This window comes from Orycteropus afer, unplaced genomic scaffold (assembly GCF_000298275.1).
Source record: "Orycteropus afer afer isolate SDZICR_OR568_19922 unplaced genomic scaffold, OryAfe1.0 scaffold00061, whole genome shotgun sequence".
In the NCBI taxonomy this organism is placed as follows: Eukaryota; Metazoa; Chordata; class Mammalia; order Tubulidentata; family Orycteropodidae; genus Orycteropus; species Orycteropus afer.
In genome coordinates, this window is record NW_006921648.1 from 3,356,806 (window position 1) to 3,381,881 (window position 25,076).

The following is a 25,076-nucleotide window of genomic DNA, read 5'->3' on the forward strand; positions in this document are numbered from 1 at the left end:
CTGGGCAGCAGTGAGTTTCTTTTTTTTTTTTAATACAGGGTCATATAGTAACTCCTTCAAAGGAGAGTAAATAAGACAATCCATGTAAGGGCCTCTTCCAGTACTTGGCGCACTAGTAGGGCTCTGTGGTAAGCACTGAGAATACCAAGAACAAGAAGTTAAACACCACTGCTGGCCCACAGAGAATCCAATACCTAGGGAAGGCAGGGCACCTAGGGAAGGGGGACTGGTAGGGAAGTACAACTTGCAGGAATAAAAAGCTTAGGACAAGAGCTGAAGGGACTTTCATTTGCCACCTCAGGGTAAGGCCCTCCTAGAGGAAGGCTCCCTGGTGTGAAACCTTTGTTGGCTTTCTAACTTCCTCAGTTTTCGGTATTTTAGTTTATCCCCAATTTTATTTCTACACAGTCATTAACAGTAAAAATCCTCCATATTGAAAGGTGGAAAAGCACAGATCTTAAACCGTCCTTGAGCTGTCAGTTCAAGAACTCAAGGTTCCCTTCCTATTACTGATGATGGGAATGTGAAAAGTCGAAACTCCTTTGCAAGCTTCCAGAGCGCCTTCCAACCAGGCCGGGTCTACCTTTCTAGCTTTCTGTCCAACCCTAAGTTTAGGGCTTAAGCCAACAGAGCAAGCACATCTGTGTCTCTGAACATTTGCATTTGAGGTTCTCGCTACTTGGAATACTCTTCCCCTTCACCCCTACCTGATGCCCTTCTTATCAAAGCCGAATTGGAATATTACCTCTCAGCAGCTTTCTCTGACACCCCTTGCCCCCCAAACAGAATGCACCCCTCGTCGTGTGCCTGTGATCTCACATTGCTCTAACTTTCTCTCTAGATTGTCATTGTTTGCTCCTCCAGATCAGGGATGGTACGCCATTCATCTTTGTATCCCCAATATCCTAGAACGTGCATGACGTACAGCAGGTGCTCACACCGTTCACCAAATTCATTTTTTGGGCAACTCAGCTCTCATTTCGTGCAAGTTCACTACAGGTTTGGAGAAACCTAACTCGCTAAGGAGACAGCCGAGCGATCAAAGTCATGTTCATGGTAGAATGTGCCTGAGAGAAAGTGAACTTGAGACCAGGCTTTGGGAGTTAGCAGTGATTCGTGTAGCTTGAGCAGAGGCAGCATGAGTAATACTCACGCAACAGTGTGTAAGTCAGGGTCAAGGCGAGGGAAACCGCGCACCGCTTGCTGGGATATGCACGTGACTCTGCACTGCATTCCGGAACTTGTAGTCCCGTCCCCATTGTCGGGAGCCTCAGGCCGTTCCATGCAGCTAAACTCAGCCACATCCTTCCACAGATAAGGTGCAGTATCTGATCATTCAGCCCAGAACGGCAAGGCAAGCTTACTTTCAAGGCAAGCACTGCAGAGCGAACCTCACTTCCCCCTCTCTCTCTCTCTGTTGGGTACCAGAAAAATTCACAGTACAGCTGACCGTGGGCAACGCTTGCGTCTCTGCGTGCGCGCGCAACGCCCCCCGGAAGAGGCGTCGCTACGCGCGAGCGTCGTCCACGAGAGGCCTTCTTGAGCCGGGTGGCGCAGGCGCAGTGTCCCCGGGCCAAGATGGCGGTGCGGTGCACCTCGCGTTGGTTGCTGGTGGCTGTGGGGACCCCTCGGCTGCCGGCCGCCGCGGGGAGAGGAGCCCGGCCGCCCAGGGAGGGTGCAGTGGGGACGTTCCTGGGCCGCAAGCTGAGCGTCACCGCCTTCGCGCCCTCCCTGGGAGCTCGAGGCCCAGGGGCGCTGCTGACATTGAGACCCGGTGTCAGCCTCACAGGTGAGGGCAGGCTCCATCGCCGAGAGCGGGTTCTAGGGCCTGGAAAAGAGAGACTCACCTCGTTTTGGCTACGAGGGGAGCGGGGTGAAAGGGTGTCTTTGGACCTGGGCGCAGAATTGCTGGGGAGACAGGCAAACAGGCGCCAGCGAGGGCCATGTGGCGGTTCAGGAGCGGCGAAGGGGCCAGCTCTGGAAGCCGTAAACCTTCACCTCATTGTCCATATATCTGGAGGCCTCTTCCGGCCTGCCGCTGCTCCTCGGCTATGTTCCATTCCCACTTCTCCACTCTAGCGGAAGGGAAGAGCTAATTGCCATTCGACAAGCACCTGCGGTTGTGCCAGACACCTGATCGTCACACAGCCCTGCAAGATAAGGATTGTCATCCTATTTTACAGAATAGGAAACTGAGGCTCTCACAGAGGAAGTGACCTCCAGGCTTAACGTTAGATGACAGGAGTTGTCCCGAACCCGGAGCTGTCATTTCGTTGAATAAGCCTTTCCTACCACCACTCAAAGTCCTTAAATTGGTGATTGTAATACTAATACAGCCTTACGTTTCTTGAGCACTTCTTGTGTCCCCGGCACAGGTTTTCTCCTTGCCTCACATTTCCACGTGTTCAAAAAAAAAAAAGGGAGCTCTGGTAGCGTAGTGCCTACTTGGAGAAGTTCATAAAGCTGAGAAGTGGTGGCGCCTTGATTTGAAATCTGCTGCTGCCTTCATTGGTGGAAGTGATGTTGAATGTATCAAGCCTTAACTACAGCCATGAGGTGTGTTGGGTGACTTCCATTTTAGTGAGGAAGGAACAAACCTCAAAAAACCTCCTGTTTGCCTCAGTTGCACTAGTCTACACATTGCTTAGGGTCCCTTAGAGTTTCTGCAAATGATATTTGAACTACATCGTGCCTAAGGCATTTGACTGATAACCAGAAGGCTGGAGGTTCAAATCCACCAGCCACTCCTAGTAAGGAAGATGGGGCAATCTACTTCTGTAGTGATACTGCCTCGGAAACCCAAGGAGGGGTCGCTATGAGTCGGGTCCGACTCGACGGCACATAACGACAACAAGTTTTTCAAAGGAGCCTTCGTGGCGGTGTGGTTTAGCACTTGGTGATTCTGTGGGAAAAAAGGCTCAGCAGTCTGCTCCTGTAAAGATTATAGCCTAGGATACCCTAACAGGCAATTCAATTCTGCCACTTGGGGTTGCTATGCGTCAGACTTGACTCGAGGGCACCTAGCAACAATACAACATCAATTTAGAAAGATCAATTAAAAGGCCTTGATAAGATAATTTACACAAGTTAATTTCCTATTTAGGCACCATGGTGGTGCAGTGGTTAAAGCATTCTGCTAACTGATGAAAGATCAGTGGTTCAAATCGACCAACAACAGCTCAGTGGGAGAGAAGACCTGGTGACCTGCTTCCATAAAGATTAGAGCCTAGGAAACCCTTTGGGGGATTTCTACTCTGTCCTGTAGGATCCCTGTGAGTCGGAAACAGCTCAACAGCACACAACTTTTCCTGTTATGGAAACTTAGGTGATCTTCAGTTATTGACAGATCAGTAATCATGATTACTCTGTGCAGTGTGAAAAAAATAGCCTGGGCATTGAGGGTGAGCAGACCAGCCTCTACTGGTTGAATTATTTAATCCTAGGTGAATTATTTAATCCTGTTAAGCCTCTCTCCTTAACCGTAAAAATGTGTTCATTCACAGATACTTACTGAGAGCCATCACATGCTGGCCACTGTCTCGGGCACTGGGGATACAGCAGGGAATAAGGAGACTAGATAGTATGGTCAGTCCATCTGCTTTTTAGATTCTGTTCTTGCGATCATTTTCTCATGGATCGAATGATAACCTGTTGAGTAGTTGTCCAATTTTCTCAAGCTTATTTGGGGAGATGTCATGTCATATTCTTCCCTATCAGCAAGAGTGGTCATTTTTAGGTTTTGCTGACATTTTATATCTGCGTGAGTAACAGGAATCTTTAAATAAATTCTGGCTGTGTCTTTTTGTTCAAGTATTAATCCCTTAGGTGGCTTGCAACTCTTTAAGTTAAATTCATTCATACTGTATGTGTACAAGTTTGGGTGGCATCTTTGATAACTGTGTGTGTGTGTATGTGTATGTGTGTGAGAGAAAGAGAGATAGGTCTGTCCTGAGTCTTCTGTGGGGTCCATAAATAGGATCCATCACGTCCCGTAAGGACTGTTAACAAAAGAATAGCAGTCAGTTTTCTTCCCCAAGTGAACCCATAGTCACAGTGGCATGTTTTGTTGCAGAATACACAAGAGGTGGGGCACTCTCGTCTCTGACCACAGCTAAACTCATCAGCTCAGCTCCAAACACTGGTCAGCGACCTCTCAGCTTTAGTAGTACAGTTACAAAGCAGAAACTACCCTTGACATCCCTGCCTGCCTTTTACCCAGGGCAGAGAGAGAGAAGGCAACTGTGTGACAGTGGGGTGGCCATTCTCAGAACTGCCATGGATGCTAATCGTGTTCCCATTGGCTCTAAAAAAGGGAAGGCATTTATTTTCTTGGGGAAAAAATTGTGTGTTAATTGAACACTTCTTAGTTATCGCTCATTATTGGTGCCTTTTTTTTTTTTTTTAATAAGATTTGGGTGAAGATTTACAGAGTAAATTCACTTTTCATACAGCAGTTCACATATACTTTGTCTCATGTCACTGACTAAAATTTACAATGCAGCAGCTCCCCTCCCACTTCCTCCCCATAGTTACCTCCTCCCAGTGTCCATCCCTTCATACTCTTCTGCACCCTGAGCTATCTCCCTGTGCATAAGCAGCCCTTCCTTCTCCCATGATTGTTCTCTCCAGGGTGTGTGTCTACTTGAGGTAAATGTTTAACTCACATGCCTATACTTTGTTTGGCTGGAAACCACAGTTGTGGGTTCAATTCCAGACCTGAAGGGCAGCTAGGGGCCATAGTCTCAGTGGTTACACCAGGCTCTATTGGACCAGCAAACCCGGTCCCCACCTTCTTTTTTTTTTTTGCCTCCAGAGGATTTTGAGTTTTGTTCCACATTGTTCTCCTTCTTTATGCAGGATCTCCTACATCCCTTCCAAGTGGATGGTAGTGGTAGCTGGGCACCATCTAGTTCTGGTCTATTGGTGCCTTTTTAGTAATGTCAAAACTTGTCTGACTTGCAGTAGTTGAGGGTGGTTTGTCATCTACTTGCTGGTTTGCCAGTCTCCTCTTTATTCTAACTTGAGATTAAGACCTCTTTTCACTCAGTCTTTTTTCCAGAAGTTCTCAAATTGGTGGAAACAGCCTAACATTTATTGAGCACCTACTGTGTGCCAAGGGGCCCTGGTGGTGCAGTGGTTAAGCACTTGGTCGCTAACCAAAAGGTTGGCTGTTAGGACCCACCGGCTGCTCTGATGGAGAAAGATGTGGCGGTCTGCTTCTGTCAACATTGACAGCTGTGGAAACCCCCTGGGCGGTTCTGCTTTGTCCTAAAGGGTTGCTTTGTGTCAACATGACTCAACAGTAGTGGGTTTTTGGTCTCGGGTATGCTCATTCCCCTTGCTTATCTTTTGTGCTCAAGTTAACTCAGCATCCTCTTCCAGTCCTCCTTCTGAGTCCTGCTTCTCATATGGGAACCTGATCAATTCCTTGTTTACAACCTTCACTGGCCGCCTGTTGCCCTCAGGGTAAATTGCTGGCTTCTTGGCTCTGCAGGCCTTTCTGCTTATTCCTGGGCCTCATTCGTCATCATCATCACTATCATCTCTAGCCAATCCCTGCCACCACACACACACACACACACACACAGGCGTTCATATGTACCTATGTGCATAGTCTTGTAGTCACAGTATTTGTACTTCCTAAATAGTCTAGGTCATTACTGCTTGCTTTTACCTGAACCACTCACGCTCTCTGAACCTAAGGTGATCATATAATGTAACGTCCACACCAGGCGTGGCATGCTGCCAGTAACCACGCCTGGACAATAGGTATAAATCTAGACATAGTCGAATCCTTTCTTAAACTCACTAACAGCAGGTGCCCTAGGAAACCTTCCCTGACCTTAGGTTGAGTTGTCAGTGGCCTCAGCTGGGGGCGATTTTACCCCCAGGGGACGTGTTTGGTTGTGAACTGGGGGCTGGAGGCTGCTGCTGGCATCTGGTGGATAGAGAGCAGGGATGCTGCTCAGCCCTGCAGGGCACAGAGCAGCCCCCACAACGAGGAAGTACCAGCCCCAAATGTCAGTAGTGCTGTCATCGATGAACCCAGGGTGAGGTGGCCATTTTGTGTGTTCTCCCCCTGGACTTGTCCTCGTCATGGTGCCTCGCAGTACTGCCAGAGCAGGCTTTGTGGGCAGTGGCAGTGAGTGTTTCATTCTTGCATCCTCCGTGCCTAGGACAGTGGTAAGATACTGGTTGACACTGTGCGGTTGTTAAATAGCTACCGTCTCCGGGAGTTGGCTCGTGTGCTGCGGTGCCCAATGTGGAGAGCAGCACGTGGCACTCAGGAAGTGTTGGCTGAATGAATGGAGGAGACGCGAGCTTCTGTCCTGCAGGTGCACGTTCCACTTAGAAACCTGCAGCTTCCTCGACCCTCATTCCCCTTTCTTGACACCACTGTCCCTTCTGCCCTAACTAGCTAGCCCCATGCTACCCCTAGCTCTGCCCTCCCCATGGACCTGACTCTGTAGAGCAACTTGCCTAGCTTCCCCTGGTGATGGGCCGGTCTGAGCTTGTGTGCTCCGTCCCTGCGGAAAAGTTGGCCGAGCAGAGATCAGCCTTTCTTTGGAGTTGCTGATGCAAGAGCCTTGGAAGAAGGGCAGTGTAATTGGCTACTTGACTCGTGCTTTGGTTCCTTTGAAGTTGTCTGTTCTGGGGCAGACAGCATAGACCCTTTGAACCTGGAGTCTGCCTGCCTCCCTGATGTTGTAGTCAGTTTGTGTGTCTGTGTTCCTTTTAGGGGAGGGGTCAGAACTTGCATTAGTCTCTCAGGTTTGCCACTCTAAGAAGACCAAGAACTGTTTCTTTAGTACCAAGCCAAAGACCAAACCCACTGGTGTCAAGTCAATTCCAACCCATAGAGACCCTATAGGACAGAGTAGAACTGCCAAATGGGGTTCCAAGGCTGTATATCTTTACAGAAACAGACTGCCTCATCTTTCTCATCATTGAGTGGCTGGTGGGGTGAATCACTGACCTTTTGGTTAGCAGCCACATGCCTTAACCACTGTACCTCCTGGGCTCCTGTTCTTTAGTACAGTGTTTCTCAAACTTGAATGTGCATCACTCATCCCTCGGAGGGCTCCTTAAAACACAGCTTGCTGGACTCCACCTCTAGGGTTTCTGGTTCAGGTCTAGGGTGGAGCCTGGAAATTTACATTTCTAACAAATTGATGGAGATGCTACTGGTCCAGGGACCCCACTTTGAGAACGACCATGTAAGCAGATCACCAAGGTTGCATGGAAGAGTTAAGAATTAGGTGAGAGTAGCAGAATTAAGTGAGAGGTAGCATTCGAAAGTACCTAGCACAAGCTAGGGGCTCAGTCAGTGTCTGGGGGAGTGTTGAGCCCCTTTGTGAGTGTCCCTTAGGTGCAACCCCAATCTGGTGTTAGACCCTAGGAAGTGTAACGCAGCTGTAGTATAATGCAGCAGAACTGACTGCAGGTGGGACTCCACTGTTGTTTCACATTGATGGAATGAGGGGCCTGAGCCATTTTGAAGTGCATTATTTGTAGGAGACCTGGTGGCACAGTGGTTAAAGCATTTGGCTGCTAGCCAGAAAGTTGGTGGTTCCAACCCACCAGCTGTTTCGCAAGAGAAATATATGGTATTCTGCTTCAGTAAAGACTGACAGCCTTGAGACCCCTGTGGGGCAGTTCCCCTCTGTGTTCTAGGGGCTCTGTGGGTCGGAATCCACTCCACGGCAGTGGGTGTGGTTTGGGTTTTGCTTCTGTGAAGATTGACAGCCTTGGAAACCCTGTGGGACAGTTCCACTCTCTTCCAGGGGCGCTGTGGGTCGGAATCAACTCCACAGCAGTGGGTTTGGTTTGGGCTTTGGTAGGAACCTCCAGGTGTGCTCTCTGTTCCTTACAGGTTTGTCCTACTCGGCAGCTGACTCACCATTTTCTTTGGTTCAGCACATTACCAGGGTGATTTTCTTTCTTTCTGTTTTTCTTTTCCAGGAGTAAAAAGTTACCCTTTTGTTTGTACCGCCTCCTTCCACACGAGCAGCCCTTTGGCCAAAGAGGATTATTACCAGATCCTAGGAGTGCCCCGAAACGCCAGCCAGAAAGAGATCAAGAAAGCCTACTACCAGGTGTGTATAGAGTCAGCCTTTGGAGCCTGGAGTGTGGAGTGAGGGCTGTCGGCCCAGCTGGTTCTGATAGTGCAGTGTGTGCCCGTCTGTGCATGTAGGTGTCATGCAGTTGAGTGTGGGCTGATGGCATAAAGGTGGCCTTTGCTATACGCTTTCTTCAGTTGGGGACACTGTGATGACAGGCTTCAGAAAAGAGGAGAGGCAGAGATTTCACATAATTTTCTTCTGTGCCTTCAGAATCAGTGGGTATGCTGGTCTAAGTATAAGTAGTAGTTCTTTTTGTAAAGATAAAAAGTCTTTGGGTTTAGAATTATTGTTTTTAACCAAGAAACTATGAGAGTCCCATGATCCGATCCCAGAATGTCTCAGGGCTAATCAGAGTGGTGAGTTATATGGGCCAGTGGTTCCTAGACTTTTGGTTAGCTCTGACCAAAAGCATAAAACTCAGGGCCATTGATGCTGGATTGCCGACTTTTGTATTTGGCCGAACACAGACGGTAAAGGGCCAAGTACAGTCTAGCAGCATCATTTCGTGAATGGAAACGTCTTACCACCATTAAACTAGGAAGGCCAGGATGTCAGAATAAAGAAAAGATTCATGAAATTAAACTGGCTTACCTTTATGAAAAGGAGCTCTGATAGCATAGTGCCTAAGGCACTTGACTGCTCACCAGAAGGCTGGCGGTTCAAACCCACCAGCCACTCTTCGGAAGGAAGGTTGGGCATTCCTACTTCCGTAGTGATACTGCCTCGGAAACCCAAGGAGGGGTCGCTATGAGTCGGGCCGACTCGACGGCAAACAAAAACAACAACAACAACAACAACCTTTATGAAAAACTCATGAGATTCTTGATGTCCTTTCATTTTTCAGTGGGCGGGCAAAACTAGCCTGGTATTTGTGACCCAAATACTGACTGAGATCAGACCTAATAGCTTATGGCTTGGGTGGTGGTATGGATTGAGTTAAGACCCCAGTATGTGCTGTAAATCCTAATTCATGTAGGTATGGTTATAATCCCATCTGGGCATGAGTTGTCTTTGTTACGTCAACAAGACAGGGTAGTGTAGGGTGTGCATTGAGTCCGTCTCTACTGAAATATAAAATGAACGAAATAACCGCGGGGGTAGAGTCGGGGGCAGAGAGATGCCAGGAACCAGGGAACAAGGACCTCCCCCAGAGCCAACAGAGAAAGCCTTCCCCTGAATATGGATTAGTAGCTCCAAAACTGTGAGAAAATGCATTTCTGTTTGTGAAAGCCATCCACTTTATTTCTGTTCTAGTAGCACTAGAGAACCAAGACAGGGCTGCTCCTTCTGTTACCTTTTTTTGAAGCGTACAATTCACTGGGTTTTAGTATATTTAAGAACTTAGCAACCATCACCACCACTGTCAATTTCAGAATATCTTCATCACCCCAGACAACACCCCATAACCATTAGCAGTCACTTTCCGCTCCCCCCACCCCGGGAACTGCTTCTCTACTTCCTGTCTATGGATTGCCCTTTTGTAGATATTTCATATAAATGCAATGGTACAATCTGGGACCTTTTATGACTGTCTTTCACTGTCATGGATGGTATGAGAAACATTCTTTTCCAGATTTATCCATGCTGTAGCATGTAACAAGGTTTATTCCTTTCTAAGGTCAAACAGTATTCCATTGTGTGAGTATACTTCATTTGATTCAGCCATTCATCTGCTGAAGGGCATTTGTGTTATTTCTGCTTTTTGCCTGTTTTGAGTAATACTGCTATGAACATTTGTGTACACATTTTTGTGTGGACACATATGTTTTCATTTCTTTTGGATGTATACTAAGGCGTAAATTGGCTGGGTCCTGTGGTAACTATATTTAACTTTTTTGAGGAACCGCCAGACTGTTTTTCGAAGCAGCTGCACATTCTGTCTTCCCACCAGCAGTATATGAGGGTTCCAATCGCTCCTCGGCCTTGCCGGCGCTCATTATCATCTATCTCTCTGATTCTGGATGTCCTGTTGGGTATGGGATGGTATCTTTGATTCTAGCCGTCCTGTTGGGTATGGAATGGTATCTCACTGTGGTTTTGATTTTCTTTCTCCTTGTGATCAGTGAAAGACTGACGGTTCAAACCCACCAGCCACTCCTCAGAAGGAAGGTTGGGCCATCTACATCCATAGTGATGCTGCCTTGGAAACCCACAGAGGGGTCGCTGTGAGTTGGGTCTGACTCAGCGGCACAGAACAACAAGCGATCAGTGATGGTGAATGTCATGTTGTGTGCTTATTGTACACTTTTATGTCTTCTTTGGAAAAATGTCTCTTTAGATCCTTTGTCCACTTTGTGGTTGGGTCAGTTGTTTTTTCTGCAGTTGGAGATGGACAGAGGCGTAGCATGGGAAGCGGAGATCTGCTTAGGAGTGGTGTGTCTTTTTGAGCAGGAGACCAGGGTACCTGCTGCCAAGTTGGAAGAAGATGAAACGGCTGGAGGCTGGCGCCAAGTTAACATGACAGTTAAGGGCATTGGCAAGTACTCGAGACTTCATTTGAGAGAGCAGGGATCCATTTGGATTTTTAGGCATGGAATTAAGCAGATCAGGTGAAGCTGTGCAATTTGAAACCTGACATTTTTTAAAGGAGCTTTTGTTGCCCCGTCATCTTTGTCAGACATTGATGCAAGCTGTACATGCATCATGTCATTTTACGCTCTTGGCCGCTTGGTGGGAAGCTGTTAACATCCCTGCTTTGCTGATGAAGAAACTGAGGCTCTGAGAACTTATGACATATGCATATGTCCATCTGTGGTGGCCAGGAGCCTAAGGTCCAGGTCTTTCTGGCTGCAGGAAGTTCTCTTTTCCACTTGGTCTCATGAACTTATCAGTATCTTTTGCTTTGGGATCTTTTGTGTTTGGGATCACGTGATGTTGGAGCCTCATAGCCCATTGTAGTCTGCTGGCCACCCCGGAGGGCCCTGCAGGGCTCAGCACCCTGCATGTGGCCTACGTGAGTAAGACTATGTCCGAGGCAGGCTGAGTTGGGGGGACTGATGGGGCTTTGCCCCCACCTTTTCCACCTGTGGCTGTTGTACCCTGAATGCTGGTACTGTTCCTTCTGCCACTTTTGCCTTGGGCCTGGCCCTGGGGAGGGGGCAGTGCTTCTGGCAACATCTGTCCATGTCCTCATTCCTCCTGAAAACCAAACCTGGTGACATGTGAACAAGGGTTTTTCCCACAGGACTAGTGCTTTGTGGTGCTTCCTTTTTTTTTTTTTTTAAAACATCACCTCAAGGTTTTATTGTCTTGATAACAAAACAAGATGAAGCTTAGACCTGGATCACCTCCTCTTTCTCTTCTCATTTCCTCCCAGTTCACTATGCTTGCACCTCTTACTGGTCAGCATTCTCCTAGACCTGCAGTTGGGCTCAACACATTCAAGCCTCAACACAATCATCTTAGTTTTAGCCATTTTTTGGAAAATTGGCTTAGTCTGCCCACCATAGCCACTCTGCTTCTGTCGTAATGCCGCTTTCCCCGGGCAGATAGCGAATCTGTGCTCTTCTTGTACTGTGTCACTTTGTGGGGTTGGTGCTTGCCACACTTCTTACAAAAAGTCTGGCAGGTTTTAGGAACGTTCACCATGTTTGCAGGAATGCTATCAGCACCAAAAAGCCACAGTGCTTCTTTTCACCGGCGTGGAAGATTGAAAGCTGGCTGTGGGTCTTGATGCTTAGCATAGAGAATGGACTTAGACGGTCACGCTGTCTCGTCTGAAGGAGCCCAGGTGGCACAGTGTTTAGGTGCTTGGCTGCTAAGTGGAAAGTCAGCAGTTCAAACCCACCAGCCACTCCATGGGAGAAAGACGTGGAAGGCTGCTTCCTTAAAGATGACAGCCTTGGAAATCCTATGGGGCAGTTCTGCTCTGACCTATAGGGTCTTTATGAACCGGAATTGACTCACCAGCAATGAGTTTTATCTAGTCTCAGTTGTCTGCTAGGCTGTTTTGTGGAAGAGGATTAAAGTCACCTGTGTGACACCAGAGGGCAGCAGGGGACATAGTGAAGCTCTCTCTAAGGAAGAGCTAACTTTGGAACAGCAGAGCTGCTGGTCAGGTGCACACCGCTGCAAATGATCCTGAGCTGTTTCTCCACTTGGATGAGGTACTGAGGCCCTTTTGTTGTTAAGCGCCGTGAAGGCAGTTCCAACCCCCAGTGACCCTGTCATGACAGAGCAAAGTGCTGCCTGGGCTTGTGTCAGCCTCACAGTCATTTCTGTGCTTGAGCCCGTCGTTGCTGCCACTGTCAGTGCATCGTGTCAGGGTCTTCCTCCTTTTTACTGACCTGCTTCACTAACCATGATGTCCTTCTCGGGGACTGGTCCCCCTAAAAAACCTGTCCAAAGTGTGGGAGATGAAGTCTTGCTGTCCTCGCTTCTAAGGAGTATTCTGGCTCCTTCTACGGCAGATTTGTGTGTTCTTCTGGCTGTCCATGGTATAGTCATTGTCTTTGCCAACACCACAATTCAAAGGTGTTGATTCTTCTTCTCTCTTCCTTATTCATTGCCCGGCTTTCTCATTTGTATGAAGTGATTGAAAACACCATGACTTGGGTCAGGCTCACCTTAGTCTTTAAAGTAACATCTTTGCTCTTTAACACTTTGAAGAGGTCTTTTGCAGCAGATTATTATCCCAGTGGAGTATGTCACTTGATTTTTTGACTGCTGTTTCCTTAGGCATTGATTTTTTTTTAGGATTTATTTATTTATTTAAATTATGATTTGGGTGAAAGTTTACAGAGCAAATTCACTTTCCATACAGCAGTTCACACACATGTTGTCTCATGACATTGACTACAATTCACCCCAATGCAACAGCTCCCCTCCCACTTCCTCCTGATAGTTACCTCTTCCCTGTGTCCATCCCTCCATGCACTCCTGCCCCCTGAACTATCTCCCTGTGCATAAATAGCCCTTCTTTCTCCCATGATTGTTCTTTCCAAGGAGTGTATCCACCTCACAGCCAGCTACCCAGAGGGAGTGAGTAGTTGAACCTGTGGGCTCGGGACCGTAGTCACAGGGGACATTGAGCTCAACTGGCATAACATACACAAAACATGGTTCCATCTCCTACTTTGGCGAGTAGCGACTGGGACAGGTCCATGTTCATCTCTTATGCTTGTCTTTTGTTTGGCTGGAAGCCACAGGTGTGGATTCAATTCTACCCCTAAAGGGCAGCTATGGACCGTACATAGTCTCAGTGGTTCCACCAGGCTCTATCAGACTAGCAAACCTGGCCCCCCCTTTTTTCTCCAAATGATTTTGAGTCTGTTTCACATTGTTCTCCTTCTCTATCCAAGATCTCCTATATAGATCCCCCTCCGAGTGGTTGACAGTGGTAGCCAGGCACCATCTAGTTCTTCTGGTCTTGTAGTCGTATAGGCTGAGGATCACATAGTGTACCGGTTGCCAGGACTAATTGTTTCCATGAATCTTTGGTTTTCATCATTCTTCTTTGCTCTGGATGAGGAGAGAACCATTGTTGAATCTAGATGGTTGCTTGCAAGCTTTTAAGATCCCAGTCACTACTCGCCAAAGTAGGAGGTGGAACAAGGTTTTGTGTATGTTATGCCAATTGAGCTTGATGTCCCCTGAGACTATGGTCACGAGCCCACAGGTTCAACTACTTGGTCCCTCTGGGTAGCTACACTCCCCGCTGCATAGACATACCTAATAGTTCAGCTTCTCCACCCATCTATCCACCCATATACCCGTGTTTGCCTTCACTGACAATGCAGTACTGTATGTGCAAAAGGGTTCATCTTTGTTGTCTGCACCTCCCATGTACCTCTCTATGTCTTCCTCTTCCTCAGTGTCACCATGTTGATGACTCACATTTGGTACTTTGTCCATGGGCATTGATTTTGGATCCAAGTAAAATGAAATCCTTGACAACTTCAGTCTTTTCTGTATTTATCATGAGATTGCTTATTGGTCCAGTTGTAAGGATTTTTGTTTTCTACATATTGAGGTGAAATCTATACTGAAGGCTGTAGTCTTTGATCTTCATCAGTAAGTGCTTCAAGTCTTCTTCGCTTGCAGCAAGCAAGTTTGTGATCTGCATATCATAGATTGTTTATGAGTCTTCCTCCAGTCCTGATGTCATGTCCTTTGTATAGTCCAGCTTCTGGGGTTATTTGCTCAGCATACAGACTGAATTAGTATGGTGAGAGGATACAGCCCTTCTGCACACCTTTTAGCAGTTACTCTGTGTGGTCAGTAGTGTCAGCTGCCTAAAGGGAAGGCGGCTTCTCATGCCATGGGTGTTAAGCAGGTATCTCCAGCCCAGGCTTTTTGGAGTCGGCCCTGCCTATACCGCCTGAGATGTTTCAGTCCTTCCTGTCGACCTGTCTCATCACTCGCCCGTTTTATGTAAGTGATATCCTATCAGACACCCCATTTGCACCCTACTTTTACAAAGCTGCCCAACTTCTGAAGAGTGCATTGTTATGTTTGATAGAGACTTGTGGTTAAGGCGATGTGGATACACCTCAGATTTGAAGCAACTCTTAAGAATCTGAAGTCTTAGGAACTGCTCTTGGGCCGCGTCTCGAGAGAGCCATCTGCTGTGAAGGACAGGTTCTGCGATAGTTCCTGTGTCCTTGATCATTCACCATTTCTTCCCTCAGCTTGCCAAGAAATACCACCCAGACACAAATAAAGATGATCCCAAAGCCAAGGAGAAGTTCTCGCAGTTGGCAGAAGCCTACGAGGTAATGTGACTGGTGTGTGTGTGAATCAGAGCTCACAGACGGTGGACAGGCGGCCTGTCACGCCACAAGGTCTGTGTGAAGGCCATGTCCCCCACATCCTACCCCCTTCCCCCTAAAAATCCCTAGATTTCACTCCAGACCTGCTCACTTGGAATCTCAAGGGAAGTGGCCAGGCAGTCTGTAACAGCAAAGCTCCTGCAGGTGGCTCACATTTGTAGCCAGTTTGGGAAGGGGCCCAGCACTTGTTCCTGCAGATTAACAGATTCCTGGCTTGTGCACTGCTGTCTGCTGGGGACAGTGGGTATTCTAAAAGGAGCAGGCCAGGGGAGTAGCAGAGCCTGGAAGAAGGCAAGATGCCATCAGAGATGAGCACATGTCCATAAACAACTTCTGGCGTTTCCAGGAGTCTGCCAGTAGACCTTCTTCCAGACCACCCCTGCCATGCTGGGGTCCGGGATGTGTAGGCCATTGCATACTTACCCACAAGAGCATGCAGCCCCATGTAAGAGCAGCCCCAGCTGAGTGAATACTTACTGAATTCATGCGTCTTTTCCCTGCCAGCTACCTCTGTGGGAAGGTGGGTTTGAAAGTGTATTTTTTAAACACAAGTTTTATTACAGTGGCTCAGTCTAGTTGATGATACACTAAAGGCTCCTGAACCTGCCTCTGTGGATGCTGAGCTTTACTTTCTGGTGAGAGGATATTCTTAGAAGGAGAGAGCAAGCTGAGGGTAGAAGGGGGTTTGGAATCAGGAAGCAAGGGCCCCCAGGAACCTAAGGGCTTCTGCCTTTTTGCCTCCACTCATGGCATCTGCCTCTTCCCATTCCACCTGCCTTCTTTGCCTCTTAGCCGGGCACCCTACGAGTGCCCTCAGTGCCCAGCCGTGCTCCGCCTGGCCCCTCAGCGTCCAGCCGTGCTCTACCTGGCCTCCTGAGTGTCCCCCTTTGATTCGAGGCAGAACTGAAATTTTATCAAGAAAACAGACATTTTATCAAGCAGCTAAGATGGACTGGTCTGGAGGCAGCCGCTTTGGTAGAAGACCCTTCCCTTTCCCTCCGGGGAGCAAAGCACTTTCCTGCTTGATCCAGGAGGAGGCTGTTTTCCTTCGTTGGTCCGCGCGGACTTCCCGACAAGCCGGGTTCCCGCCAGTGTGACCGTGCTTCCTCTGTTCGGTCCACGCCGTCGTCAGTGTATCACTTTCCTTCTGCCTTTGGACACGAGTCTCCAGAAGCTACCCTTCCTCATGTCTGCAGTTCTTTTGAATTAGGGAGGGGGAGAGAAAGTAAACAGATAATGCAAGAGGGAGAGGTGTGCATCTCTCATCCCTCCTTTGTCCCCCTGCCCAGCATAGCTCCTCTTACCAGTTTTGTACAGATACCTACGTACGTCTGTACGAGGGAATACAGCCTTCCAAACGTTTACCTGGTGTCTTCTACCTGCAGACCTTTGCTCCCACCTCTGGGAGACTGGCGGGTGCAGGGGAAGGCTCTGTGCATGTCTTTGGCACTAGCATCCCCTGAGAAGTAGACAAGGGGTCAGGAAGAGCCCAGGTTGCCAGGGAGGCTGTTCTGGGACTCCCACCTGCACACATTGTCATATCACAGGCAGCCCCCAGGTAGCCTCCAGGTCCCACACTTGGATCATTAGTCAGCTCTGTCCTCTCCTTGCTGCTGAAGTCCTGGTCCCACTCCAGCTCAGAGAACTTGTCAGCTTTCTGTTGTTGGCTGTAGAGGACACACAGCAAAGACACAGGTGTGGCCATTTCTGCGCATGCAGCTCAGTGACCCTGATTCCATTCGATGCATTGTGCCACCCTTCTCTCCCTCTTGTCATACATGTTTCTGTGCACAGCGGTCTCCTCGTGGGTGGTGCTGCTGGTTGGCGTGGTGTGCGTGGTATGACTTTGGCTGTCCCCCGCACCCCAGGGGAAATGGGCGCATGACCATCCCGCCTTTTCTTGGGTAGGTGCTGAGCGATGAAGTGAAGAGAAAGCAGTACGATACATACGGTGCCGCAGGCTTTGACCCTGGGGCTGGTGGCTCCGGGCAGAGCTACTGGAGGGGAGGCCCCACCATCGACCCCGAGGAGCTGTTCAGGAAGATCTTTGGGGAGTTCTCCTCATCATCGTTTGGAGATTTCCAGGGCATCTTTGATCAGCCTCAGGAGGTAGGTGCCCCCTCGTTTTGAAAGGTCGTCAGAATTTTAGGCTGAGTGTGATGAAAACAGGAATTTTATCGAAGCCATGGAGATGGCATGATCCAGAGGCAGCCACTTTGGTAGACACTAATCCCAGTCACTGGACACTCCTACAGGCAACAGTATAAGCCCTTCCATGTTGACTGTGTTCTTACAGTTGGTTAGCCAGGCGGCATCTAAGGCTTTCAGAGTTCACGATGAAGGGTAGGTGAGGGGTAGGTATTTTAACCAGCGCCTGCTGCACTGTTCTCAGAGTCAGAAGGGAGACTGACAACCCTACTACCTCTTCCATATCTATGGCATCTTAAGACGTTAGTGGAGCAGACGGGGTGTGGGGGGTGTTTGCTGACGGGAGTTAGCACTGTGGATGATTCAGGACCAAAAGTGCTGTGCACAGACATTTCCTGGGAATATTCCCAGTTTACAGGAAAGTGTATTTTCACTTCAGATGAGACACATGGGATCTCTTCCAAACCCTGAGGGGCAGACCCTCATCTGTGATGTGAGCCCGCCTCCCCAAGCATCACCTTGGTCACGGTGCAGAGGAGGGTGACAGGCCTGCCCCTTGGTCTTTTCAGTACATCATGGACTTGACGTTCAATCAAGCTGCCAAGGGTGTCAACAAGGAGTTCACGGTGAACATCACTGACACCTGTGAGCGGTGTGATGGCAAAGGGAACGAGCCCGGCACCAAGATGCAGCACTGCCACTACTGTGGTGGCTCCGGGATGGTAAGTACCGCCCCCCCCCACACACGCTTCCTTATGCTCCCCAAATGCTGAGGGCCTTGAGACTTCGTAGCTGTTTTATCCAGAACCTTCTACATGCTTCAGGAGAGCTCTGTCTCGGTAGGTAGACAGTATAGACGGAGCCAAGAAACTATGCTGTCTTTTCTGAAAATTCACTTTGGAATATTTTGGTCATTTCACGGTGAGGAAAGACTTAAACTTTATTCTGAGTCGAATTCCTTCTCCTTTATCTTTTTGGTGTGTGTGTGTGATTTGAGTGAAAATTTATAGAGCAAATTTACTTTCCATACAGCAGTTCACATACACTTTGTCTCACAACATTGACTACAATTTACCACAGTGCAATAGCTCCCCTCCCACTTCCTCCCGATACGCTCCTTTATCTTTTCAGCAATTTTTAATTTTGCTGTAATTCGGATGTATAGGGTAGTGTGAAGAACTCCCTTACCCTTTCGCCCAGGCTCACCAGTTGTCAGCATTTTTGTCCCATTTGCTTTACTGTTTCTGGTTTGCTCATTTTCTTGTGATCTACTTCCAGAAAATCAGCCGTTGTAAACTGTGGTGCACAGAGGTCTGTTCTGACACACGTGGGGTCACCGTGAGTCAGAGTCGATTCAACAGCAACTGGTTTGTGCTTTTTGGTTTTATTTCTGAATACTTCCATGTGTCTTTTCTGAGAACTAGAGCCCTCTCAGGTCACAACAGTACAGCTGTGGAAATGAGGACTCTGACCATTGATACAGGGTTGTCTGTGGTGAAGCCTCCTTAACTGTCCTTCCAGTGGCCTTCCTAGTTCTTAGCTGTGTCATCCCTGGTCCAGGGGCCAGTCCCGGATAATCTGTTGCATTGGTTGTCACATCTTCAGTCTGTTTTATCTGCAGCAGTGTCCCAGCCTGCCTTTTTCATGACCTTGACATTTTTGAAGGTTACAGGCCAGTTATCTAGTCGAGTGTCCCTGAATTTGGGTTTATCTGACATTTTCCCTGGATAAGATTCAGGTAATGCTTTTTTGGCAGAAATACCACAGGAGTGATGTGATGTTCTTTTCTGTGCATCATATCAGGCGTCCCAGGGTGTCAGCTTATTCCGTTGTGGGTGATGTTGAACTTGATCGTGATGATTTGATGAAGGCAGTGTCCACCAGGCCTTTTCACCTAAAGTTACTGTTTTTCTCTTTGAAATTAGTTAGTGAGTGTGGGGTGATACCTTGATGGTGTAAATACCTTTTTCTTCATCAAACGTCCTCACTCATTTTTACATCCGTTGATCATTCTTGCTTAAATCAGTTATTACCGTGATGGTTGCGGATGGGTGCTTTCTTTCTGATTCCAATATCACTTCCACATTTAGTAACTGACACTCAACTCAAAGGAAGAACTCTCCTTTTCCTCCATTCATTGTTCATTTATTCATATTACTATGAACTCATGGATTCTCCCTGGATTACTCCCTTTGGTGCTCAGATTATCCCAGACTTGGCCAGTGGCTGTCCTTTCAGGCTGGCTCCTTTGTTTTCTGGATGTGTCCCCATTATTCTTTGAGTACTTCCTTACTTTCTATCTTAAAAAAAAAAGATGCCCTAGGCTCACCTTGTGCCTCCCCGGCGGCCTCCAGCAGTGGTCTCTGGGGTGTTCTTAGTGCCGGATGATGTGTGCACAGGGGGTGCATCTTCCCCACCAGGGGCACGGGTCAGATTGTTTTGCACCTCGGACTTTTGTGTCCACTTCTCAGCATATTTTGGAAATGCTCAGTGTTTCAAGCTGCCCCCCTTTCCTGGCTACAGTGTCCCCTAACACAGACGTGTCCTCACGCTCTCAGCCTGGCCGTAGGGATGGCACAGCGCTGGCTGCGTCCTTGGCTGCGACACTGTGTGCCTTTGCCTCCTGCTGTTTGGAGTGTGCAGGTGTCCGTCACGTGGGAGGTTGGATGTCTTTCCTGAACGCCGAGAGCCAGTTTCTCCCTGTGAATTTAAATCTCTTGTCTTTTTTCCTTGGGTGCTTGGTCTTTTTCTTATTCATTTATAGTTCCTCTTTATAAATGGAGTAAATTAGGCCTTTGTCAATGATTTGAGTTCTGTTTTTTTTTTTTTTTAATGTTTGTTATTTTTATTTGGACTTTATTTTTGGCTCCATGTATATAATTTTTAACATAGTTGAGAATTATACTTAAATACAGTTTTTTCTCATCTTTTACTTACAGTGATAACATTAGCATATTTACATCTTTGAATATTTTTAATAGATTAAAATTTTAATATTTAGTCTTTTTTTTTTAACTTTTTATTGTGGTTTGGGTGAAAGTTTACAGAGCAAACCAGTTTTCCATTCAAAATCCACACACATTGTGTTTCAAGTCGTGACTGCAGTCCCACTTCCTCCCTGTGTTTACCTTTTCCGTTCATCCTTCTCTCCTGTCCCCTCCTGCCTTCTGAGCTTTATCCCTGGGCACATGCTGCCCTTTCCATCTCCTGTGGTTGGTGATTGGCTGGTCTAAGGAGTGCATACCTCCCTGGAGTTCTTGTTCATCTCATAGGCCTGTTTGGCTGAAAATTGAGCCACAGGAGTGAGTTTAGCTCTGGATCCAAAGGACTAAGGACTGTAGTCTTGGGGGTTCCTCCATCATTTTTCTTTAAATACATTTTATTGAAATATAATTTACATATTTACATACACTTAAATACACGAAACTTAAGTGATGTGGGTCAATGCTTTTTTTTTTTTTTTTGGCAGTTCTCCCCCCACCCCAGTAACCAACAAAGAAAGTTTCTTTCCTGTATAAACCTTCCCTTGGCTTTTACAATAATGAATTAATACTATATTTGTCCTTCTGTGATTGACTTATTTCACTCAGCATAATGTTCTCCAAGTTCATCCATGTTATGCGGTGTTTTGCAGATTCTGCATTATTCTTTAGTGTTGTATAGTATTGCACCATGTGCATGTACCGTAGTTTGCTTATCCATTCTTCTGTCGATGGGTACCTAGGTTGTTTCCATCTTTTTGCTATCGTAAATAGTCCTGCAACCACCATTGTGATTTTTAATGACTAGTAGTCCACTAGTAGATGATGTTTGCATCTGTGCTAATGTGCCCTACAGCTCCCACTTTCACACAAACAGTGGGTCCCTTGTGGTGTGGGTATTAACAGAAAAGGACTGGAATGGCTTCAGGGGCTTCAAGAGTGACTTGTCTGAAAAATCGTGTCCCAGGCACGTAACAGACCCTCAGAGTTACTTGTAGAATACTCTGTTGCCGGAAAGATCCATTTTAAGTGTGGTCTGAGAAAACGCAGTTGAGGTTGTGTTCCGCTAGAGGGTGCTCCCGGAGAAGCGGAGGATTGCTGTGCCTGCTGCCATGCTCTGAGCCGAGTTCCTGCTGCACTCGGTACGGTGCTTTTCCTCTGCTTTTCTCAGCCCTCTCTCTTTCAAGACCCTAAGTGAAGTGGCTGAAAGGATGTGATGTTTTTTTTCTTTTTTAAAAAACAAACATTTCTGAAGTGAACATTATTAAGGTAAGATAGTAAGGACAAAATGTATTTCTCTCAAAACGTAAAGTTTGGGAAGAAGTGTTTGTAGCACGTTGGTAAAGAGTGAGCGTTCCTGCCATAGTAGCCCTCCGAGCAGAAGACCAAGCAGCCTGTTAGAAAAACTGGTCGAGGCTGGACAGGAGAGCAGAGGCAGGCAACCAGCAAGCGTTCCTTCCCTACAGCCAGGGACAGGCCCCAGGCAGCAAGATGAGGTGTTGGCTGAGCCCAAGGGAGTGGGGGTGTGCGTGTGGCACTGGCGTGAGCACTGCCTGTCTTTTGGGCATGGAACCTGCAGTAGCTGCTAACACTTCCCATCCATGTCCCTGTGACCCAGCGTTTCCATCTGTACTAATGTCCCCCGCAGTGTGGGTGTAGCAGAAGGGACTGGGACAGCCTGAGGGGCCTCAGGAGTGAGTTGTCTCAAAAATTGGGGCCTACGCATGTGGCAGAAGATGGCACACTGACAAGAAGTGCTTCCCAAGAGGATTTATTGATTATAGAAGAGCACAGCAACTGCAGAGCCCCATGTGCCGGGCACTTCCCTTCTCATGTACAGAAGCTTGAAGTGCGTGGGTGTGCACAGAGGAGGATGTAGGATTGTCACAGTATCGGCAGCCTTTGGGGAGTCCCAGCACAGTGGTTAAAGTGCTGAGCTGCTAACAGGAAGGTCAGTGGTTCAAACCCACCAGCTGCTAGGTGGGAGAATGATGTGGTGGTCTGATTCCATAAAGATTCACAGCCTTGGAAACCCTATGGCGTAGTTCAACTCTGTTCTTTAGTCCCTGTGAGTTGAATTCAACTCCAGGGCAGTGGGTTTGGTTTGGGCTTTGCTTCTAATAAAAATTGACAGCCCTGGAAACCCTCTGGGGCAGTTTCACTCTGTCCTCCAGGGATGCTGTGAGTTGGAATTGACTCCACGGCAGTGGGTGTGGTTTTTGATTTGGTGGCCTTTAGAGAAGATACCTGACTGAATAGGGAGATGGGAGTGGGATACCTGACTTTTCACTCTTGAAGTTTGTACTTTGTTCCATATTATCTTTTCAGTAATTATGACATGTGTGTGTGCGTGTATCTGTATGTATTTAAAGATTTGTGGAATGAGAAGGCAAGCAGGCCCATCTGCTCTCTAACTGTGGCAGCTTGGTCTTTGTACCAAAAGGTTATCGTTATGATTGCGGTACTTTACAGTACAAACACTAATTTACCTCAGCGGCTCCCCCTTGGGGAGTCTAACGAAAATAAAGGCATCTGAACCAAAGGTCAAAATGCAGGGATTTTTTTTTTTTTCAGCATTGAAGAATAAGTTAAATATTAAAGTAAAAAAATTAATCTGTGTATATTGGCCTAGGGATCTCTGGTGGCGTGGTGGTTAAAGCATTTGTCTGCTAACCAAAAGATAGTCGTTCAAGCCCAAAAGCTGCTCCGTGGCAGAAACGTGAGGCAGTCTGCTCTGGAAAGACTGACAGCCTTAGAAACCTGTGGGGCAGTTCTGCTCAGTTTCCAGGGCTGCTGTGAGTTGGAATCTCCCTGAGGGCAGTGGGTGCTATATCAGTCTGGAAGGGTGTTTGTGGTTTGTCGTCAAGATAAAGAGACAAGCAGGTTGCAGAATAGTGTGTATAATATAATTTTATAATATCTTTATTAAAGAAAAAAAAAAAACCCTTTTTTAACAGAGAAAGTTGTGGAAAGACAAACTCAAATGATTAACTAGTAAGAGCTGGTTATGGTGAAATCCAGGAGAGCCGGCCCATGACCACCAGACTGCTATGTTTTTCTGGGTCTTGCAAGTTTTCCTCCTTTGACCGGGTGGAGTGTTAGACTTTTCCCTTAGTGGAAAATATTTGCGTTTTCCCTCTCTGACAGGTTTCTGTCTCACACAGGTTCTGGCTTTCTCAGGTTTTACTGTCTTGAGAGTCAGGGTGAAGGGGAGATCGGTAACATTTTTTTCACGCATCTCTGTATCCTTTCCTTGGTCGTAGCAAGCATGTGTTTCATAATTTTAAAAAAATTGAAGACGTTAAATAAAAAGGTAATCATTTTCTGGATGTCAAGTGAGAGTGAGAGGGTAAGGCAGCTGCAGGGTGTCACCCTCGCCGATCTGGGAGCTGGGCAGATCCTGAGGCGGGGGTGGTAAGCTAGGGGAGAAGAAGGGAGGGTGGCCTGGGTGGAGGAGCTCTGGGGAGAAAGTCTGTCCACTCTGTTCTCGCCTGTCGATTTGAACGCACATCCTGTGCATTTTACCCCACGGTGGCCTCTCTTCTTGTTCACATCTGCTTTCCACAGCCCAGCCCCCTCTATCAGGCTGGCCCCGACCTCTGGAGCCCAGCTGGGTGGGACACCTCCGCCCAGTTGCTCAGGGGAAGTGGATGGGCAGAGTTGAGGGGTAGACTGCGGCGCTGGGGGGTGCCAGGAGCAGGAGGACTGCTGCTTCGTTGCTCCTGGGGCACGTGTGATGGGGCGGGTCACTGGGGGACGCAGCCAGGCCCTGCAGCGTGTGCCTCGCCACCCTCTGAGCAGGCAGCGTTGGCTCTGTGACCAGACGCCAGCCTGGGGCAGGGGGTGGATGGGCGTCTGGTTGTCATTTTCCCCTTTTGATTTGCCTGTGTTCCCAATGATTGCTCTTTTCTTTTCCTTTTTTTTTTTTTTTGGTAGTTGTGATTTGGGTGAAAGTTCATAGAGCACATTTGTTTTCCATTCAGCAGTTCATGTGTGTTTTGTTTCGTGTTGATTGCAGTCCCGTATGTAACGACTCTCTTTCCTCTTCTTCCCTCTGCTTACCTTACCCCTGTGTCCTCCTTTTCTGTGCATTCCTGCCCTCTGAGCTGTCTCTCTGCACATAGTTGCCCTGCTGGTCTCCCATACTTGATTGGTGTGCATGTTCACCTCACAGGCCTGTGCAGCGATCGCTTCTGTAAGTAGAGGGGAAATCACCTTTTAAAGCCAGCTCAGCTTCTGGTTCCAGGTGCTCAGTCTGGTGATGGGCTTAGAATTCGGAATCGGTGTGCTCCGGCGATTTGCGCCCTGTGGCCGTGCCATCTGTGGGTTTCAGCACCTGTCTGAGGAAGCGTGTCCTGCATGGCCAGCCCCGGATTCACAGCATCTGCCCCATCCTCAGGTTCCCACTTTTTCTCGGTTTGTCAGGAAACCATAAACACCGGCCCGTTTGTGATGCGCTCCACCTGCCGGAGGTGTGGTGGCCGAGGCTCCATCATCACAACCCCGTGTGTGGTCTGCAGAGGGAGCGGCCAGGCCAAGCAGAAGAAGAGAGTGGTGATCCCCGTGCCTGCCGGTGGGTCCGCGCTGCTCTGCGCAGGGCGCTGGGGAGTGCCGTCCCAGGGCCTGCCTTAGTGATCTGGCCTCCGGCCTACAGCCTGGAGGGGAGGAGCTGGGACCACATCGCATCTCCCTCTGTACCACTTCGCCTCCACCTTGAACGGAATGCTGGGAAAGGCGACCAGCTGTCCGCTCTGCCCCCGTGGAGAAGAGCTCCACTCCTCCCTCACACCCCCTCACCCCCTCGGCTGCCCTGCCCCAGGGCCGCTGGAACAGCCTGCTCACTGCTCTCCCCACCACCGCTGGTCCCCTTGGGGTGTCTTCCCACAGGAATCACGGTTTGCACCCTGGTCCAGACCCCTCAGTGACTTCTACTACTGAGGCCACAAAGAGCATCCCCATCCCTGCCTCTGGGCACCGCTCACCTCCACAGCCCTCCGCACCTCCACAGCCCCCTCGCCTCTGTAGCCTCCCCACCTTCGCAGCCCCCGTCACCT

General features: G+C 48.3%; 1 protein-coding gene across 1 annotated transcript in view; it reads left to right on the forward strand.

Moving 5' to 3' along the window:
- The first annotated feature begins 1,578 nt into the window (after positions 1-1,578).
- Positions 1,579-25,076, forward strand: part of DNAJA3 (DnaJ heat shock protein family (Hsp40) member A3) — a 39,903-nt gene continuing 16,405 nt past the window's right edge. The window contains exons 1-6 of the mRNA XM_007939584.2: positions 1,579-1,789; positions 7,963-8,096; positions 14,753-14,836; positions 16,802-17,002; positions 17,611-17,763; positions 24,448-24,595. Of these exons, the coding sequence (XP_007937775.1) occupies positions 1,579-1,789; positions 7,963-8,096; positions 14,753-14,836; positions 16,802-17,002; positions 17,611-17,763; positions 24,448-24,595 (931 nt within the window). The remainder of the gene's footprint in view (positions 1,790-7,962; positions 8,097-14,752; positions 14,837-16,801; positions 17,003-17,610; positions 17,764-24,447; positions 24,596-25,076) is intronic.